At 43.4% G+C, this 22,276-nt stretch overlaps 1 protein-coding gene across 1 annotated transcript in view; it reads right to left on the bottom strand.

The window, feature by feature from the left end:
• The window catches only part of cacna2d2a (calcium channel, voltage-dependent, alpha 2/delta subunit 2a), an 855,812-nt gene that overhangs the window by 317,089 nt on the left and 516,447 nt on the right, over positions 1–22,276 (bottom strand). Inside the window, exon 6 of the mRNA XM_080186111.1 lies at positions 20,547–20,688. Coding sequence (XP_080042237.1) covers positions 20,547–20,688 — 142 coding nt within the window. The remainder of the gene's footprint in view (positions 1–20,546; positions 20,689–22,276) is intronic.

The raw sequence follows: 22,276 nt of genomic DNA, 5'->3' as shown, positions 1-22,276 counted from the left end.
GCTACGTGCTGATTATAATCAACTGAATCAATATTCCGCCATGTGGAACCCCACCTGAAGAAAAGAATATGCTTTGAGTGGGGTTTCACTATCCATCACCATGTGGCTTGTTAGCACCACAAATGACCGAGCTGGTTGAGTCCTATAGGACTTAAGAATTAGGCGCAGGAGTAGGCCACAATGTGAGGAGAAACTCTGTTTGACATTGTCATTACCAACCTACCTATTGCAGATGCATCAGTCCATGACAGTAATGGTGGCCACTGTACATTCCTTGTGCAAGATGGAGTCTTATCTGCATGTTTGTGTAACACCACCACAGTGCTAAATGGGACAGATTCAGAACAAATCTAGCAGCTCAAAACTGCACATCTGTGAGGCACTGTGGATCATCTGAAGTAGAATTTCATCCCACCACAGTTTGTAACCTCATGGCCTGGTTTTTGCCTCACTCATCCTAGGGGCCAATGAGGAATATAGGAGAGATTGCCAGGAGCAGCACATGGCTTACCTAAAAAAAAAAGGTGCTAACTTGATGAAGCTACAGCAAATGATGATGCCAAACAGCAGAAGCAGCATGCTATCGACACAGCCAAGTGATTCCACAAACATGGATCAGATTGACGCTCTCCAGTTGTGAATAGTGTTGGACAATTAAAAATTAATATGAGGAAGAGGCTACATAAACATCCCAATTCTCAATGATGGTGAAGTCCATCATGAATGCAAAAGACAAGGCTGAAATGTTGCAACCATTTAATGAGTCCATACGATCACAGGTGTTACTCTTCAGCAAGTTAGATGATAGCAAGAAACTGGATGCAACAAAAAAGGTGTGGCCCTCATCCAACCACCTTCCCTTGATTTTCAATGAGATTACTATTGTCCACTCCTCTACAACATCCTAGATCACCACTGACCAGAAACTTAATTGGATCAATCACCTAAATGCTGTGACTAGAACAGCAGGTTTCACTTTGGGTATTCTAGAAGAAGCAAGTCACCTCCTAACTTCCAAAACCTGTCCACTATCTACAAGGCACAAATCAGGATTCTGATGAACTGCTTAGATGAGTTCCAATAACAGTCAAGATGCTGACACCATCCAGGTTAAAGCAGTCTGATTTGTTGACATCCCATCCAGCACTTTAAACAATCTTCCTTCACCGACACACAGTGGTGGCAGTGTGTACCATCTATAAAATGCAATGCAGCAACTCACCAAGACCCCTGCATCAGCACCTTCCAAACCTCTATCCCCAGAATCATAGAATTCCTAGACTGCAGAAGGAGGCCACTCGGTCCATCGAATCTGCACCAGCAACAATCCCACCCAGACATAATCCTCAAACCCCCTATTTACCCTGCTAATCCCCCAGCACTAAGAGGCAATTTAGCATGGCTAATCAACCTAACCCGTACACCTGAGCCTCTGGTTTCATTCCAGACACAGTGTGGGTAATTTTCCCCATTTGGCATCTGTCAAGTCCAAGACATATTGCTAAATCCTGTCTGGGTGTGAATGTACTAATTGCATTTAAATTTGTATAATTGACAGATCCAGGGGAAACCTGAGCAAGTATGGACCAGGAATGGTGAAGGTGTTAAATTGCAGCTGGTGAAATTTAAGAGGTGGGGACAAATAAAGACGACTGTCGTAATGGGATGGAGGATCAGGAGAGGGTGAAAGGAATGAAAATTCTGCAAAATCTGTTAAAAGGCTCCAAAAAGAGCCCCAAGAAAAAGCAAAATAACCCAGATACTGGAAATCTGAAATGAGAACCAAAAATGCCGAAAACGCTCAGCAGGATGGGCAGCATCTAAACAAAGAAAAACAGAGTTAATGTTTCAGATCATCAGAGCTCAGAAGTTCAGATTGTTGACCTGAAACATTAAATCTGTTTCTCTTTCCACAGGTACTGCTAGGCATGTAGAGGATTCCCAACATTTTCGATTTTTATCCAAGAACCTCAACTATTAGCTGCTTTGCCACAGCTGAAGGGATAAGGGATAAAGAAGAGACAAGGATGAAATGGGAGGAAACACAATGCAAGCTTGAGATTACACCTGATCAGTGGTGGCGTTGGCTGTATCAGTTCTACTCCAGATCAACGCTAACCCTGTTGTTGTGACCTAGCCATGATGTAGAGATGCCGGCATTGGACTGGGGTAAACGCAGTAAGAAGTCTCACAACACCAGGTTAAAGTGCAACCAATAAGTCCAAAATAAACCGGTTGGACTCTAATCTCGTGTTGTGACATTTCTTATTGTTGTGACCTAGCTTCAGAGTTTGAATCCCCGCCTGCAATGTTCATCTTCCAAAGTGAGATCTGTCCCATCCATGCTACTAGGGAATCTGCAGGTAGAGGTAGAACAGGTATTGATAGCAAGAGGACATCTTTTGTAGGCTGATCTGCCTTGGCATTACTTTTTTGGTGTTCCCTTGTCCTTCCCCCTATCTCTGATAGGAGGATTGGTAGAGATGAATCAGAACTAGCCAGCATGGGGCTGATCAGGTACAATCGACATGAGGTTAATCACTAAAACTCCAAAAACCTCCATTCTACGTTTCATAACTGATGTTGATAGATTTTTGTGCAAGGGCACAAAGAGGCATGAAATAAATGTTATATTATTCGTAAAGAGTTAAGAACTAATGCAGGCAGATATGATAGGGGCAGTTAAGGGGCTTTTAGATCAGCATATGAACATGCAAGGAATAGAAGGATATGGCAGAAGGGATTAGTCCAATTTGGCATCATGTTCAGCACAACATCTTGGGCCAAAGGGTCTGTTCCTCTGCTGTACTCTATGTTTAAGCTTACATCATAGGCTACTGACATTGCCAGAGCACACAAAACCCGATAGACAGGTGAAGATGCCGACCACCCCAAGCTATCAGAAAAATAGCGGGGCTGATGCATTGAAACAGCAACAGAGAAAAAAAAAATGCAGATGCTCTGGACAACCGCATGATTTCACAGATAGAAGGAATGTTCCCACATATGGATCAAATGGCAGAGCTTGTGGAACAGAAAATCACTGGGAAAAGATGTGCAGAACAAGAAAGAGGTAAAAATCAGAGAAAGAGTAACCGAAACATCCAAACCCTGGCAGATGACAATTTTGAGGACATAATAGGCAAAGGAACCATGCAACTGCATGAGATAGCTGGATGTGATTGTCCCCAGGGAAAATACATACAAACAACCATTCAGATCATGAAGAGGGTGAGGAATAAGCTCACAACCATCAGTTTGAAGTTCAAATCCGATAGTGGAGCACAGGATAACATCGTTTAGCTAAGAAGATTTTTTGCTGGAAATCTGAAAGAGAATGGTTACCCCAAGAAAGATGCTCTGAAACCTAGCAACATCAGGCTAATGGCATGTTGAGGAACTGAAATTCAACACCCCAAATCAGAGACATACACAAAAGAATAAGATGCTAGGGTCATAGAATTTTACAGCACAAAAACAGGTTGTTTAGCCCATCGTGTCTATGCTGGCCATGAAGCACCCATCTATTCTAATCCCATTTTCGAGCACTTAGTCCATAGCCTTGTCATTTCAAGCACTCAGCTAAATGCTTTTTAAATGTTGTGAGGGTTCATGAATCTACCATCCTTTCAGGAAGTGAGTTCCAGATTCCCACCGCCCTCTGGGTAAAAATCTTTTTCCTTAAATCCCTTCTAAATCCCCTGCCCCTTACCTTAAATCTATGCCTCCTGTGGTTATTGACCCCTCTACTAATGAAAAAAGTTTCTTCCTACCTGTTATATCTTTGTCCCTCATAATTTTGTACACTTCAATCAGATTCCCCCCTCAGCCTTCTCTGCTCTAAGAAAAAGAACCCACTGCCTAACCAGCCGCTCTTTATAGCTGTGACGCTCCAGCCCAGGCATCATCTGGATGATTTGCCTGTTAATTGAATGTTCTACATCATTAAACAGCTGGTCCCGTTATCCTGGGGTTGAACAGATGTGAAGAGCTGCAGATTATCTCGGGTAAACCATGACATGAAAGAAGTGACACTCAGAGTTGAAGGTAGCATGCTCATTAAAACGCGTCATCCAAAAAGACTTCCTTAGCTTGATGTAATATAAAAAGATTAATGATTGTGCAACGCTGAAGGGTTTGATTGATCCATGTTTGCTGATATTAGTTGGTTCTCTGATTCTTGTAACTACTTGATTGCTTAATCCTGTGGATGGAACTAGAAAGTTAAAAATACCGACATCATACTGCTCCAGAAAGATCTCGGCTCAGATCATGTCTGAGTACAAAATCCTGCAAGTTCTGAGATGTTTTAAAGTTCTGTAAATAAACCTATTTGTATTAGAACTAGTCACATCTGCATTGTTCTGGGATAAATAACATATCTAAAATATGCCAACAGCTAGCAAATACATAACAATAAGTGACAACAAGGATGGTTGAGAAAGATTTAACTTTACCAGCTCCAGAATCATTTCTGTCATCACCAGGAAATCCTCCCTTTTAAAGGGCACAATGGATTTTGGACTTTAAGGCCTACTTGCTTACTACCAGGAAGAACAGTCCACATGTAGCAAGGCCTACTTGCTTACTACCAGGAAGAACAGTCCACATGTAGCAACAATCCACAAAAAGGCAATACTTATACATTGTTTTGGAACAGAATGCTAGTGAATAATCAAACAGCCCACAGAAAATACGCTTATGGCAATAAGTGGTCTCAAAATATACTTTGGGTAAAAGGAAAGTATAATGATTGAATAATATGCATTCTATTAGATACTCTAAAGGAAAGCTGAGTCTGTCAAACAATGTATGGCAATAATGTGACAACTGACTGCTACATGTAAATCTGGTACACTAACAATTAACTAATTTGTGATCAGTTAAAGTTTTTCAATTCCACAAATTAGGTAAAGTTTGCTCAAGGAGGATGATGATTCAACTTTGGAAATCTAAATCAAAATGCCAAGTTTGATTCCAAGCCGTTATGCAGCAATTTAAACTAATAGGGATGGGGGGTGGGGATGTGACTGATAGCTCATTAGACACTGGGGTTGGGAGTGAGTTGGGTGATAGGGTAGGTTTGGGTGAAAGGAAAATTATCAGGGAGAAGGAGGTTCTGAGTGGCCCTGGTGGGTTGGACTGTGTCTGTTTCAATGCGAGGAGTGTGACGGGTAAGACTGATGAGCTTAGGGCCTTGATGTTTGTGAGGAAGTTAGATGTGGTGGCAGTAACGGAGACGTGGTTAAGGGAAGGGCAGGACTGGCAGCTGAATGTTCCTGGGTATAAGTGTTTTAGGTGTGACAGAGGAGGGTTAAAGAGAGGTGGTGGGGTAGCGTTGTTAGTAAAGGAGCACATCACAGCAGTGCAGAGGGAGGACAATATGGAGGAGTTAGGGATTGAGTCGCTGTGGGTGGAGTTGAGGAATAAAAAGGGAGAGATTACGATGCTAGGGGTATACTATTGGCCACCCAACAGCCCGAGGTCAGTGGAGGAAAGTATTTGCAGAGGCATTTTAGATAGGTGCAGAAAGAATAAGGTGGCTGTAGTGGGTGACTTTAATCTTCCTGGAGTGGATTGGAAGGTGCCTAGACCTGGGGGTATGGATGGGGAGGAGTTTGTAAAATGTGTGTTGGAAGGGTCCTTGCAGCAGTACGTAACTAGCCCGACTAGGGAGGGGGCTATACTGGATTTAGTGTTGGGTAATGAGCCGGGGCAGGTGGTTGAGGTTGAGGTAGGCGAACGTGTGGCTAACAGTGACCACAAGTCCGTCTACTTTAGGATAAAAATGGAAAGGGATGAGTGCCGTCCGAAGGGGAGGGTGCTGACCTGGGGGAAGGCGAGCTATAGCTGGATTAGGAGGGAGCTGAAGGACACTGATTGGGAGGGGTTGTTAGCTGGCAAGTCCACAGTTGGTAAGTGGGAGGCTTCCAAGGGCAAACTGATAATGTTGCAGGAAAGGCATGTTCCGGCAAAGAGGAAGGATGGGAAAGGCAGGATTAGAGAGCCGCGGATTACAGGGGGTATCGAAGACTTGGTTAGGAAGAAGAGGGAGGCATAGGTGAGGTCGAAACAACTGGGAACGGAGAATGCACTGGAGGAATATAGAGAGAGTAGGAGGGAGCTAAAAAGGGGAGTTAGAAGGGCGAAAAGAAGGCATGAAATGGCTTTGGCTGATAGAATTAAGGAAAATCCAAAAGCATTTTACTCTTATATTAGGAGCAAGAGAGTGGTTAGAGGGAAAATTGGTCCTCTTAGGGACAAAGGAGGGGAGCTACTTATCGAGTCTGAGGGAATGGGGGAGATCCTGAATGAATATTTTGCATCGGTATTCACGAAGGAGAGGGGTTTGGTGTCGTGTAATGTCTTGGAGGGAGCTGTAGATCAGTGGAAGGGAATATCCATTACAAGGGAGGAAGTGCTAAGGCTTTTAGGTAGCATAAAAACAGATAAAGCTCCGGGGCCTGATGGTATTTATCCCAGGCTGCTTAGGGAGGTGAAAGATGAAATCGCTGGGCCTCTGACGCAAATCTTTGTCTCTTCCTTGGACACAGGGGAGGTCCCAGAGGACTGGAGGGTAGCTAATGTGGTACTGCTGTTGAGAAAGGGTAGTAGGGATAACCCTAGTAATTATAGACCAGTGAGTTTGACATCGGTGGTAGGAAAATTATTGGAAAAAATTCTTAGGGAAAGGATGTATGAGCATTTGGAGCATTGTGATCTGATTAGGGATGCGCAACATGGCTTTGTTCGGGGGAGGTCTTGCCTTACGAATCTGGTAGAATTCTTCGAGGAGGTGACAAAAACGGTTGACGATGGGCGAGCTGTTGATGTCGTCTATATGGATTTCAGTAAGGGGTTTGACAAAGTCCCTCACGGTAGGCTGGTAGAAAAGGTTAAGGCACATGGGATAGAAGGACAGGTAGCTAGGTGGATCGAAAACTGGCTGGGCAATAGGAGACAGAGAGTAGTAGTGGAAGGGTCCTTTTCTGGCTGGAGCCCAGTCACCAGTGGTGTGCTGCAGGGCTCAGTACTAGGACCTCTCCTCTTTGTAGTATATATGAACGACTTGGAAGAGGGCGTACGTGGCGTGATCAGCAAGTTTGCGGATGACACCAAGATGGCAGGATTGGCAGATACTGAGGAGGACTGTCAGGTGACACAGCAGGATATAGATAGGTTGGTATATTGGGCAGACAGATGGCAGATGGAATTTAATCCTGACAAATGCGAGGTGATGCATTTTGGAAGGAATAATGCAGGGAGGAGTTACGTGATAAAAGGTAGACTGATTAAGAGTACAGAAATACAGAGGGACCTGGGAGTGCAGGTGCACAAGTCTCTGAAGGTGTCAACATAGGTAGAGAAGGTTGTGAGGAAAGCTTATGGAATGCTAGCCTTTATAGGAAGGGGTATAGAGTACAAGAGCTGCCGTCTAATGTTTCACTTGTACAGAACGTTGATTAGACCGCATTTGGAGTACTGTGTCCAGTTCTGGTCACCTTACTACCGGAAGGACGTGGAGACCCTGGAGAGGGTGCAGAGGAGGTTTACCAGGATGTTGCCTGGCATGGAAGGACTGAGTTACGAGGAAAGGTTGGAGAAACTGGGGCTCTTCTCCTTAGAAAGACGGAGATTAAGGGGGGATCTGATAGAGGTGTATAATGAAGGGAATAGATAGAGTCAACAGTGGTAGGCTTTTCCCTAGATTGGGGACAATTACGAGAGGTCACGATCTAAGGGTGAGGGGGGAGAAGTATAATTTGGATACGAGCGGAAGGTTTTTCACGCAGAGGGTTGTGGGGGTATGGAACGCACTACCGAGTAGGGTGGTGGAGGCAGGCACGTTGGACTTGTTTAAGGTTTACTTAGATAGGCACATGAGCGAAACAGGGATGGAGGGTTATAGTAGAGGGTATTAAATAGGGTCAGAGCCTCGGGACGACACCGGAAATGTAGTATTACATGTTAATGTTTTGTCTTTTTATTCCACAGGTGTCGGTCCGCCTTGTTGTCAAACGAGGGGCGCACACACACGGTGGGTCGTGCGTGGGCTGCTCTTGGAGGTTCCGGGAGTGGCCTAGTACTTCGTGTCGCTGTGTGTGCTTAATCCTGGACCAGCAGACGGGCACCGCAACAGCTCAGTGACTATCACTGCTAGCTGTGCAGATACATGGATTTGGCCTGTGTCTGTGGGAGTTTGCGCATTCTCCCTGTGGTTGTGTGGGTTTCCTCCGGGCGCTCCAGTTTCCTCCCACACCCCTAAGATGTGCTCTTAGGCTGATTGATGTACCAAATTGACACTATTCTCCCCTGAATCTGGCTACATTAGCGGTTCCATTCACGTACACACAGGGCAGGGTAGGTGTAGGAAGATGTGGCGGTGCGGGCTTGTTGGGTCGAAGGGCCTGTTTCCCGTGCTGGGTTGTTCTTTGTTCAATGTACCCTTAACTCAGGGGCATAGATACAGCTTGCTGAAACAGCTCAAGTGCAAGGGTTACAGGCAAGGAGATCTCAGCAATCTCATTACAGTCAGATACCTTCAAAACAATGCCCAGATTGTGGAAATACTCATCAAGTTACAATGCCATATCCAGCTCAAGGGAAAAAGTGAACTCATGTTTAAGGTGGAACAATTTTGCTAAGATTTTCAATTCAACAAAGACTTCATCAGTTCAATGGGGAAACTTTTCTTCCTGAGAGTGAGGTAAGATGAGCATATACCATCACAAATTCTAAGTTCTGAGATGTTTTAAAGTTTTGTAAATAAACCTTTTTGGATTTAAAATGAGAGTCAGTTCTATACTGTTCTGAGCTAAATCACATATCTAAGCAAATCAGTGAATACATAACAGCGTAGAATAGTTTTATTAATGTAGAGACTTCTTTTTAAAAAGCGATTATAATATTCATAAAGAGTTAGGAACTAATTGTTATGTGAATGTACATCCTGGGTGCCATATTTACTGCTGCTCTGCAGTCAGCTGCCAAACAACAAGATATCAGCAAAACCAGCCATATTGTCAATTGCAAGAAATGCTACTGACTGAAGCTTCAGCATTTTGAGTTTAAAAATGTGATGATTTTGAAAGTCTGGGATACGATGATTTTGAAAGTCTGGGATACCATGATTTAACAGTGCAGTCAGGTTCAAGGGATTGAATAGCCTAATCTATTATTTCTTTATCCCTGGCCATTAACCAGCACTGTAGCTTCCAGTGACCTGGAATCAGTATGATATCGTTAGAGTGGAATTGTCTGTTCTGCCCATTAACTAGTGCTCCTGGTCAAAGAAGGGGTGGCACGGGACCTAGTTAAGTACAAACAAGTGCCTTTACTTGATGGTACACTGACTGCAAATTTCAAAGGTGATTGATACAATGGTTATTTGATTCCATTTTTATAATCAGGTTGTTAAAATTATACTTCCACAAGGGGGGAGTCTGCAATTAACAGACCACGTGTTCTCTCGACCGATTGGAGTTTTAATTAAAGATGATATAGTAAATAAAAAAGCAAATAACATCTAATTTGGCTGTTTAATCGTGAGTGAAGCACATATAGTCATATTAAATGTGTTGATTCACAAACGTTCTGCTGATAGCAACCTTCAGTAGTTTTCTGCTGATATCACAGAGCTGCTGGAATATTTTACACTCCTGATCAGAGACAAGCACCTGCTTCAGGCAGTGTTGAGACACACCAGCCCTGGTCGGCTGTCAGAGTTTCTATCAGATCACTACAGTTGCATGCTCATACTTCATACCCCAGAGCAGCAGAGTGGTTAGTGCTGCTGCCTCATAGTCCCAGGACCCAGGTTTGATTCCTGGCTTGGGTCACTGTCTATGCGGAGTCTGCAGTTCTCCGTGTCTGCATGGGTTTCCTCCGGCTGCTCCGGTTTCCTCCCACAGTCCAAAAGACGTGCTGGTCAGCTGCATTGGCCACGCTAAATTCTCCCTCAATGTATCTGAACAAGTGCCGGAGAGTGGCAGCTCTGGATTTTCATCGTAACTTCACTGCAATGTTAATGTAAACCTACTTGTGACACTAATAAATAAAATATATTAAAGCCCCATAAGCTACCTCCAATAATTAGAATTTTACATGGCAAATGTTCAAATAATTCATATTTATTCTCCACTCCAGATTTCTTGTGATTCAGTACCAGTTTTAATATTGCTCCCATAAACAGTAGCAGGGCTCAAATGTCAATCATTTATTCAAATACATTTAAACTGGAAGTAGGGAAAGCACAGACTTTCTCAGAAGATATCTACAAATTGAACATTTGTTACAATGCTTCAAGTCATCAATATAATAGTCACTAATAAATTCAATAAGGACGTCAGAAGAAGCTTCTACGCCCAAAGTACATTGAGAATATGGTACTCAGCTTCAGGGAGCAGCTATTCCAAATAGCATTGACGCCTTCAAGGGAAAGCTCAATAAACACATCAGGGAGAAGGATTAGGAAGATGTGCTGGAAGGGTTAGATGGAGATGGGTGTCAAGGAAGCCCATGTGGAGCATTAACTGGCATAAACTAGTTGAGCTGAACAGTCTACTTCTCTGCTATAAATTCTATGCAATTCTCTATATTCAGAATGAAAACCTTTGCAAGGGAATTGCTTAATATATAAATGGAGAGGCTTTACTTTTATATGTCTGAATAACTCCATTCTCCAAATTGTTGCTCCAATAGTTCAGTTCAAACAAGCATAATGCAACTCAATAAACACATTAATACACTGGCTAGGGATTATCCCAGCCTGTCTGTCCAGAAGGTTACGTTTACATTAGTGATGGAAAGGGATAGGTATATACCGCAGGGCAAGAGTTATAGCTGGGGGAAAGGAAATTATGATGCGATTAGGCGAGATTTAGGATGCATTGGATGTGGAAGGAAACTGCAGCGGATGGGCACAATTGAAACGTGGAGTTTGTTCAAGGAACAGCTACTGCGTGTCTTTGATAAGTATGTACTCGTCAGGCAGGGAGAAGTGGTCAAGTGAGAAAACCATGGTTTACTAAAGAAGTTGAATCTCTTGTGAAGAGGAAGAAGGAGACTTATGTCAAGATGAGATGTGAAGGCTCAGTTAAGGCGCTTAGGAATTACAAGTTAGCCAGGAAGGACCCAAAGAGAGAGTTAAGAGCCAGGAAGAGACTTGAGAAGTCTTTGGCTGGTAGGATCAAGGAAAACCGTAAAGCTTTCTATAGGTATGTCAGGAATAAAAGAATGACTAGGACAAGATTAGGGCCAGTCAAGGACAGTAGTGGGAAGTTGTGCATGGCGTCCGAAGTGATAGGAGAGGCTCTAAGTAAATATTTTTCATCAGTATTCACGCAGGATAAAGACAATGTTGACGAGGAGAATACTGAGATACAGGCTATTAGACTAAACGGGATTGAGGTTCATAAGAAAGAGGTGTTAGCAATTCTGGAAAGTATGAAAGTAGATAAGTCCCCTGGGTTGGAAGGGATTTATCCTAAGATTCTCTGGGAGGCTAGGGAGGATATTGCAGAGCCTTTGGCTTTGATTTTTATGTCATCATTGTCTACAGGAACAGTGCCAGAAGACTGAAGGATAGCAAATGTTGTCCCCTTGTTCAAGAAGGGGAGTAGAAACAAGCGTGGTCATTATAGACCAGTGAGCCTTACTTCTGTTGTGGGCAAAGTTTTGGAAAGGATTATAAGAGATAGGATTCATAATCATCTAGAACTGAATAGTCAACACAGTATTGTGAAGGGTAGGTCGCGCCTCACAAACCTTACTGAGATCTTTGAAAGGTGACCAAAGAGGTGGATGAGGGTAAAGCAGTTGATGTGGTGTAAATGGATTTCAGTAAAGCATTTGATAAGGTTCCCCACGGTAAGCTATTGCAGAAGATACGGAGGCATGGGATTGAGGGTGATTTAGTGGTTTGGATCAGAAATTGGCTAGCTGTAAGAAGACAGAGGGTGGTGGTTGATGGGAAATGTTCATGTGGAGTTCAGTTATTAGTGGTGTAAAGTAAGGATCTGTTTTGGGGCCACTGCTGTTTGTCATTTTTATAAATGACGTGGATGAGGACATAGAAGGATGGGTTAGTAAATTTGCGGATGACACTAAAGTCGGTGGAGTTGTGGACAGTGCGGAAGGATGTTGCAGGTTACAAAGAGACATAGACAAGCTGCAGAGCTGGGCTGAGAGGTGGCAAATGGAGTTTAATGCGGAAAAGTGTGAAGTGATTCACTTTGGAAGGAGTAACAGGAACAGAGTACTGGGCTAATGGTAAATTACTTGGTAGTGCGGATAAGCAGAGAGCGCTTGGTGTCCATGTGCATAGATCCCTGAAAGTTGGCACACAGCTTGATAGGGTTGTTAAGAAGGCATACAGTGTCTTAGCTTTTATTGGCAAAGGGATTAAGTTTCGGAGCCATGATGTCATGTTGCAGCTGTACAAAACTCTGGTGCGACCACACTTGAAATATTGCACATTGTTCTGGTTGCCACATTATAGGAAGGATGTGGCAGCATCGGAAAGGGTGCAAAGGACATTTACCAGGATGTTAGCTGGTATGGTGGCAAGGTCTTATGAGGAGAGGCTGAGGGACTTGAGGCTGTTTTCTTTAGAGAGAAAGAGGTTGAGAAGTGACTTAGTAGAGGCATACAAGATGATCAGAGGATTAGATAGGGTAGACAGTGAGAGTCTTTTTCCTTGGACAGGAGATGGCTAGCACGAGGGGACATAGCTTTAAATTGAGGGGTGATAGATAAAGGACAGATGGTAGGTTCTTTACTCAGAGTAGTAAGGGCATGGAATGCCCTGCCTGCAACAGTAGTAGACTCGCCAACATTAAGGGCATTTAAATGGTCATTCGATAAATATATGGATGATATTGGAATAGTGTAGGTTAGATGTGCTTTAGATTGGTTTTCACAGGTCTGCGCAACATCGAGGGCTGAAGGGCCTGTACTGCGCTGTAATGTTCTACGTCCTCAGGAGTCTCATCACAGCCAGGTTAGTTTCAGGGCACAAGTCATTCGATTGGTATCCCTATGTTAGGAAAGGTGCAAAATTAGCTGGAAGCTGGGCTGCGCATCGGACTCTGTCCTCGCCACGGGCCGCTGCACATTGAACTCTGTCCGTGCCATGGACTGCTGTGCATTGAACTCTGTACGTGCTGTGGGTTGCTGCATATTGAACCTTGTACATGGCGTGGGTTGCTGCACATCAAACTCTGTACGCGCCGTGAGCTGCTGCATATCGAACCCTGTACGCTCAGGGATCAGGTTTGCACCCAGTTTCTCGCCTCACTGGATCCCCCTGGCCCTGTTTTGCCGGTAAAGTCAGAATCGCTGATTTTAATATTAATGTCATGATTAGTATGTTATTAGTAAATCCCGGATGCTGTCGTCTGTCCCCTTGCCAGTCAAGTCTGTGAGGGTGCAGCAATGACTGGGGGAGGCAAGGGGAGAGCTCTGCAGGTGGGGGACGATTGGCAGAGAAGTGGGAACTTTGCAGAGTTGGTGTTTGGCATGAAGGGAACTTTGCAGGGGTGATGACTGGTGAGTGGCGGTGGGAGCTCTGCAAGGCCGGTCATTGGCCAGGGAGGGGAAACTCTGCAGATGGATGGTGATCAGCTGGGAAGGGGAAAGCACTGAAGGGATGGTGATCAGCAGGGGTGAATGAGACTGGGAGATAGGGGTGCCTGCGCAATGGCACCCCGAGCTGTCAGCAGCTAGCTTTCCCAGAAGCTTAGGCTTCATCCCCCCATGGTGAGAATCACACTGGGGCTGTTATTGCACTGAGTGCCATAAGATTGTGACTCGTGGCTTTCCAAAAAAGATGTAATGGTCCTTTACAGGACTTTGTGTAAAGGACTGTTTAATGAAGTCTCTCTGTGCAATGAGTTGTATATTGGACTCCCAGTTTGTAATGGTCTTATAATGGGTCCCCTTTGTGGAGTGAGTTGTGTATTTGAAGCATGTTTTCTAATGGACTCACTGGGCCCTATTTTATGGTGGACTTGAAACAGGGAGTGTTTGAGACCTGACTTTTAGACCTGTTCTCAGGTATGCACTCTACCTGAAAAACTATCAGCAGTTACGAATTGCACTGCTTAAACCTGTGGACGAGGCTTAATGTGCCAGAAATTCTGTAGCTCCGATCAGTGCCTCTAACAGCACACGCACAGGAAAAAAAGATAAAATGTGGCTCCTCTGCCAGATAATGTCTCCCCTGGCCCCGGAGACATTGCCCCACCCCCAAAACATTACTGACCCCTTTTTCTCCCACCCACCCACCACCCAGACCGATCGCAGCCTCTTCCACCTTCCCCCCACCGATCTCAGGCAGAGTGGCAAAAGACACCCTCTCTACCCCCTCACTAATCACAAATAGAGTGCAATGGACTCATCCCCTTCCCCTTCCTCCTCCCCTCCACTGGTCTCAAGCAGAGAGCTGTTGGGCCCACCTTCCCCCTGCCGATCTCAAGCAGGGAGCCACCGGACTTTCGGCTCTTCCCTCCTCACTAGCTGGAGCGCCTGAATCGGACTTTTGTAAAGCATGTCTGTTTCGCATCAAATCTGGATTGGTGAATGCGGTGGTAAAGGGGAAATGCCAATAAGGTTGGTGTGCAGCTCATTAAGTCAATTTAAATGCATGCAAAAACTTTTAAATGACTGTTGCGCCCATTTTGGGCACAGTCCCTATCACAACCATTTTCGGACCTTGGTAAAGGAGGAATCGGCATGGAAGTGGGTGCAGATCATGCTACTCGCCTCACACCTGTGGAACCAGAATCTCTGAGTATTGGCTGTGGTTGGATGCAGTGGATTCAACTGAATATCAGGTTTTCTCTGTATAATGGTCTATGTGTTGGACCATGTTAGCAGGATGGACTGTGCCTCAGCTTCTCACCATATAATGGTTTGTGTATCAGTCTCTCTCTCTGTAAGGGGCTGTGTATTACTACATCAAGATGATGATCAATGTCTGTGTAAATGGCTATCTATTGGTCTCTCTGTTCAAGGGGCTGTGTATTGGAGTCTTTCTGTGTAAGGGGCTGTAAGGTAGACTCTCTATACATTGGTTTTGCTCTGTGTAATGGCGTATGTGTACTCTGTGCAAACTGAATCCAGTCCTTTAAGCCAACTTATCACAAAGAGAAGCTATAATGGAGATGCTAGTGTCCTTCAGCAAGGATATTGTAAAACTTCACATCACCATCCATCGCTCAGTGTGAGGCACGTTCTCAGACTGGGATTTGTATGCAGAGTTTCAATTGGATCCTCATCTTATGCTCTGAGCTGTATTAGTTACTCAGAAAGATGAAATACAGAGAGCCGATCTCATGTCAGCTTACAGACAACTAAAGGCAGGCTGGCAGGCTCTGGTGTTGCAGAGATTCATTGCAGTAATTATCATGGAATGTGTGGGCAATCAACACAAGTGGAATCTGCCATCATTGGGAACATGTGGTGTGGCTGGGGGGTGGTGGGAGGTGAAGGCGCTGACAATGACAAATCTACTATTATTGCCCCTCAGTAAATTCCAGCAGTCCCATCTTTCATTTTTAATTTATATGTTAATTAATTTGAAAGGGGTTCATCCGTCAATATAATTACTACACCGAGATGATGATCAATCAGCAGTTTACTGACGCTGGTAGAATACCTGCTATCCATTAACTGCTCCATTATCACAGTTCTGGAATTCAGTGTGTTAGAAGCCTGATGCCTGCCTGTCCTTCAATGAATTGTGCACAGACAACCCTGTTTACAATGTGCATACGCCTAGCAAGAAAATCAAGCCCAACCACAAAACCTACAATACAAGCTACATGAACAAAACAGGGCCAATCCTGCCCTCACATACAGATTGTGTAAAGGTGTTGAGATCTCTTCTACAAAACATTTTGAAAAACCGCCATTTCGAATTCTCAAAATTATTGTGTGTGTGTGCATGTGTACGTGCTCGCACTAATGTATCTGTTGTCATACATGTGTGAGCATGAGTGTGTGTGAACAGTACGTGAGTGGCGTGCATGTTCATGAGTGAACGCATATGTGAGCATGCACATATGTTCATGCATGCAAGAATGTGTGTGTGTGTGTGTGTGTATGAGAATGCACACACATGTAAGATTACCTATGAGAGAGTTTGAGAATGTGCATGCGCGAGTGTGCGTTCATGAGAATGTAAAAGTGTGTACATGCATCAGTGATTGAGTGCACGTGACGTGCATGTGTAAGTGAAAGCATCTTAGAAAGTGTGCGCGTGTGTCTATATAAACGATATTTGACACTGTGTAACTGAGGAAGGTGCACAATGCGTGCATAGGTATTATATGCCGATACTATATTAAACTATTATGTACAATCTTCTTTATCGTGTAGTCACAGCCGAACAAGAAACTGGGTTTTATGCCATGTACCAAACCCTTGCCCCTGCAATGGCTTATTAGCAGCAGGGGAAATGGAGAGCGTCCCTATTGACCAATTGCTGCTCTTGTGGCTAATTAATGGCCATATAAGGGTATCACCCCGTTGCTGCTGGGATTTAACTGGCAGAACGAGAGCCTAATGTCATTCATGTATCCTTTGAGGAAGGACAAGTTGCCTGCGTAATGGGGCCCTGAACTTATTGGAGGGTACCATTCCCCCCAGGTTATCTCCCCTTGCTCTCTATTGTCCCTTGACTTCTCTACTGCAGACCACATTCACCTAGCCAGGCTGTCGCTGGGGCCATGCTAGTTATCCCTCCCACTCCCCTTACCTTTCACTTCAGCGCTTACTCCTTGGCATTGGGGATTGCTTTAGTCCTAGTAGTGGTGACAATTCACAGTGCTGCTGCTGGGACCAGAGAACTGTCAGTCAAGTGATTGGTTGGCAGCTCTCCAAGGTGAGATTTCGTGCTCAAATGGGGGCAGAAATCCTGCCTTAAACCAATTATTGCTCCTCCTAGTGTCTGATGTCAATGGAATGGGGATGAGGGGTTCACCTCTGAGTTTTTCTCTTGAGACTGGGGTGGGAACCCCACTGCCCTATTAAATCCACCTCAAGATCTCTCATAGTTTTTGCCTTCAGACTGTCTTAGCCTCTCTGATCATGCAACTTGAAGGTTCAATGCATCCGATGACATTGCCTCCCAGAATATCAAACTGGCATCCAATAAATAAATCCAATAAACCAAGTAATTGCTTTTGTAGTTAAGACAAATTGAAAACACAGCATGCACTGCTGTGAAAGTGTATGTAAAGTGGATTGACTTTCCTTTCCTGTATCATTAAGGAGTTTTGGACAGGCAAGATCCTGGAAGCCTTTATACTACCATTATGAAGCTCAGAAGCAGAAAAGAAGGTTGTTGGAAGTCTAACTGGGGGTTGGGTATCTTTGAGTCCAGATGTTTCTGTGCAAAGTACGGACAGGAAAGAAACCTGTCAAATATCCTGGTGGGAAGTGTCAATGTATCATCAATGACATGCTTCAGCAATTACATTGTTAAGCTAATTGCCTTATTGAAGACAGCTAATGGTTTTTGACTCTACCTTTGAGAGTATAAATGGACACAGTTGGAAGGGATTTGTAGCTCTGCTAAGTTTAAAATTTATTTATTAATGTCATAAGAAGGCTTACATTAACACTGTAATGAAGTTACTGTGAAAATCCCCTAGTTGCCACACTCCAGTGCCTCTTTGGGTACTCCGAGGGAGAATTTAGCATGGCCAATGCACCTAACTCGCCCGTCTTTTGGACTATGGGAGGAAACTGGAGCACCCAGATGCAATCCATGCAAACATGGGGAGATCATGCAAACTCCACACAAACAGTGACCTAAGCTGGGAATCGAAACAGGGTCCCTGGCGCTGTGAGGCAGAAGTGCTAACCATTGTGCCACCTTGCCAGATGCAGTTAAGCTGCTGTATCATTTGTCCTTCATAGAAATTAGAAGCAGGAGTAGGCCATTCAACTCTTCAAGCCTGTTCATCCATTCATCTTGATCACGACTGATCATCAAATTCAATATCCTGATCCCACTTTCCTCTCATATCCCTTGGTCTCTTTAGCCCCAAGAGCTAAATGTAATTTCTTCTTGAAATGAGACAATGTTTTGACCTCAACTACATTCTTTGGTACTGAATTCACCATCGTCTTGGTGAAATTACTCCTCACCTCAGTTCTAAAAGGTTTACTACTTATCCTCAAATTATGACCCCTAGTTCTGGACTCCTCCACCACTGGGAACATTATGAGATCCCCTCTCACTCTTCTAAACTTTAGTGAATAGAATCCTAACCAACTTAGTTGTCTCCTCATATGACAGAACTGCCATCTCTGGAATCAGCCTAGTAAATCTTCGCTGTACTGCCTCTGTAGCAAGGGCATCCTTCCTCAGATAAGAACACCAAAACTGTACACAGTACTCCAGGTATGGCCTCACCAATGCCCTATACAATTACAGCAAATCATCCCTATCCCTATAGTCAAATCCTCTCACTATGGCCAGCATACCATTTGCCTTCTTTACTGCCTACTGTACCTCTGCACTTACCTTCAGTGACTTATGTATGAGGGCTCCAAGGTTTCGCTGAGTATCTACCTCTCTCAATTTACACCCATTCAAGTAATAACCTATCTTCCTATTATTGCTACCAAAATGGATAACCTCATAATTATCCACACTATACTGCATATGCCATGTAGATGCCCACTCAGCCTGTCTAAATCATGCTGAAGCATCTCTATATCCTCACATCTCATCCTCCCATCCAACTTCGAATCATCTGCAACTTTGGAGATAATACATTCAGTTCCGTCTTCCAAATCATAATACATAATGTGAACAGTTGGGGTCCTAGCACAGATCCCTGTGGAACCCCACTGGTCACTGACTGCCAATTACAAAAAGACCCATTTATGCCAACTCTTTGCTTCATATCAGCTAACTAACTTTCTATCCTTCTCAAGACATTACCTGCAATCCCATGCACTTTAACTTTACATAGTAATCTGTTACGTGAGACCTTGTTGAAAGCCTTCTGAAAGTAAATAAACTGATCTACTGGTTCTCCTCGGTCAGTTTTACTAGTTACATCCTCAAAAAATTCCATTAGATTCGTCAAACATGATTTTCCTTTTGTTTTTGATTTTCCATGCTGACTTTGTCTGATTCTAACCACTGTCTTCCAAATGCCAGGTTATGAAATCCTTGATAATAGACTCTAGCAACTTCCCCAGTACTGATGTTAGGCTCACTGGTCTATAGTTCCCTGTTTTCCCTCTACTTCCCTTTTTGAATAGCGAGCTTACATTAGCTACTCTCCAATCTGTAGGAACTATTCCAGGCTCCAAAGAACTTTGGAAAATAACCACCAACATATCTACTATTTCCAGGGCCATTTCCTTAATTACTCTGGATGAAGATTTATCAGGACCTGGAAATTTATCCTTCTTCAATCTCATCAATTTCCTCAAAACAATTTTCTATTAATGCTGATTTCCTTCAGCTCCTCATGAAAACATATTTCTCTCAGCACTTCTGGCACATTATTCATATCTTCCTTTGTGAGGACTGAAGCAAAGTATAAATTTAATTTCTCAGCCATTTCTTTATTCCCCATTATTAATTCTCCCATTTCTGATTATAAGGGGACTACATTCATTTTTGTCAATCTTTGTCTCTTTAGATATCTGTAGAAACATTTACAGTCGGTTTTAATGTTACCTGCTAGCTTACTTTCATGCTCTATTTTTCCTTTCATCAATCACTTGGTCCTCTTACGCTGAATTTTAAACTGCCCACAATCCTCAGGCCTATCGCTTGTTCTTGCTAATATGTATGCTTCTTCCTTGAATCTGATACTACCTCTAATTTCCCTTGTAAACCCTGGTTTAGCCACAATTCCCTTACCACTCTTGCACCAAACAGGAATAAACAACTTCTGGAGTTCACCTATTCATTCTTTAAATGTTTGCCATTGTCTGTCCACTGTCTTTCCTTTCAGTAATGTTTCCCAGTCCATCATGGCCAATTCATGCCTCATAACATCTTAATTACCTTTTTGAGATTCAGGACCTTGGTCTCAGACTCAACTATGTCACTATCCACCTTGACAAAGAACTCTACCATATTATGGTTACTCATCCCCAGGGGTTCTCTCATAACTAGATTACCAACTGATCCTTTCTCATGACACAATCCAGTCCAATATAGCTGGCACCCTTATTGATTCAGAAAACCATCCTGTATACACTCCAGAAATTCATCCTCCGTTGTACTGTCATATATTAACATTTGATAGTAACAGGGAATCAACATACAATAGTTGTTAATAAATCAAATGAGGATTTCAAAAGACACTTACTCAGGAAGTGGTGAGATGGTGAAACTGGCTACCACAAGGAGTAGATGAGGGAAGCAGTACAAATGCATTTAAGGGAGAGCTAGGTAAGTACATTAGGGAGAAAAGAATAGAAGGGGTATGTTGATGTGGTATGTGGTTTGTGTGGAGCAAAAAAAATTATTATTAATTGAAGGCCTGTAACTTCTATGTAATACTCACAGCCCTTGTAGATGTCCGTTGGAATCTGCACTGCCATATAGGAATAGTTGACTTTGACCTTGAAGTTTGGATCATCCACAAACTCCAACTGTAAAGGATTCATTTGTTCCCCATCTGAGTTTTCATCGTCTCTATCACCACCCTGTAACAAACAGAGAAAATAATGAGAAATGCTGGGAAGATGGAGATGGGAACCTCTGGGACGTGCCTGAGTAGTTATTCGTGCAGGGCAGTGTCATAAATTTGTCAGAGGGCAGAAAGTCTTAGTTTTGACAGTTTATAGCTTCCTCTATGATGTTCTTTATCTTGGGCTGGAGCTTTCTAATAAGATTTACAATAGCAGCACTTAACATTGTTCATACTAGCACTTATGTGAGTAATGGGGTCAAAGCTAAATGGTCAAAAAGTCATAATACTTAAATGTAAAAGCAATTCTCATGAGATTATGTAAAACAGCTCATGTCAAAGAACTAAAACTGGCACAGGCCAAATACATAAAAGGGTTCATTGTACTATATTTGTGATTCAGTGAACTCAAACTAATATGAACATACAATTAAAAATTATACTACTGTCACTCTGTTTATTAAGTGCATCACCAATTTGAATCTATCCAATCCAGCTTTTGCTTCCCTCACTGTATTAAAAAAACCTGAGTCATAAACAAGGATTCCATTATCCCTCCCTACCCTCAAGATTTCCACAACATTCAACAAGGCTGAATTGATACCCTTATCAAACGTTTCTCTTTTCCATTCAACCCATGAGGTTGACCTTTTACAGTTTCAGTTCAACGTGGCTGAATACAGTTAATCTATCTCCAGTAATGCCTCTTCCTGCATCGTCACCTTCAAGATCCCCCAGAGATCCATCGGTGACTTCTCCTCTTTATGTTCAAGGTGTCACTCAGTTTGACCTTTCCACCATCTCTTTCCATTCCTCTCCTGCTTCAAGCTGAATATGATGGAGACTAAAATGGTCTGCTTCAGATTTAATGAACTGAAGTTGAATTCCAGCGGTGACCATTTTGGGGTTTGAACATTGGTTAGCCAGGATATTAGACTGGACCTCTGGATTTGCAGTTTTGTGACTTTATCATTAAGTCATGGTCCACCCAATGGTCAGCTTCACCCCCACCATAAACTTCATTGGTCAACTGCCTGTCCACTTGTTCAAACCTAAGCGCGATGCACTATTCAACTTAGATGAGTTTTAAACATCCATGCCAATTCCACATTTTTTTCAGTCCTGCCAGCAATGAACACCACTATCAACTCTAGACTTCATTTTGCAGAGTGCCATTCTCAATAAATTCCAAATTGTCCAAACTGTTACATTTTGTCCTACATTGGGTCCTGCTTGTTCAGCATCCTTCCTCTTTGACCTACACTAGCTCTTAATACCTCAATAGTCCCATCAAATTCTTCATTTTCATCTCTAAATGTCTCAAGGGCTTTCTCCCACCATATTACTACGTACTGCCATCAATGTTGTGTTCTTCTTGTTCCTGATCTTTTGTCCATTCCTTTCCCTTGCCTGAAGGCTGTGCCTTTTTAATTGTAGCTGGGGACTTCAAATCAGGTCAAGCTCAAGAGCGGACTACCAAGTTACTACTAACACGTCTCCTGTTCCGCCAAGCCCCAAGCATCCTAGACCACTACTATACAAATGTCAAACATGCCTACTGCTATATCACCTGCCCATGTTTTGGCAAATCAGACCACAAGACT

Source organism: Carcharhinus amblyrhynchos, chromosome 3 (genome assembly GCF_965287045.1).
Source record: "Carcharhinus amblyrhynchos chromosome 3, sCarAmb.v2.hapA, whole genome shotgun sequence".
NCBI lineage: Eukaryota > Metazoa > Chordata > Chondrichthyes > Carcharhiniformes > Carcharhinidae > Carcharhinus > Carcharhinus amblyrhynchos.
Note: the sequence above shows the minus strand (reverse complement) of the source record. Positions and strands in the feature narration are given on the sequence as shown.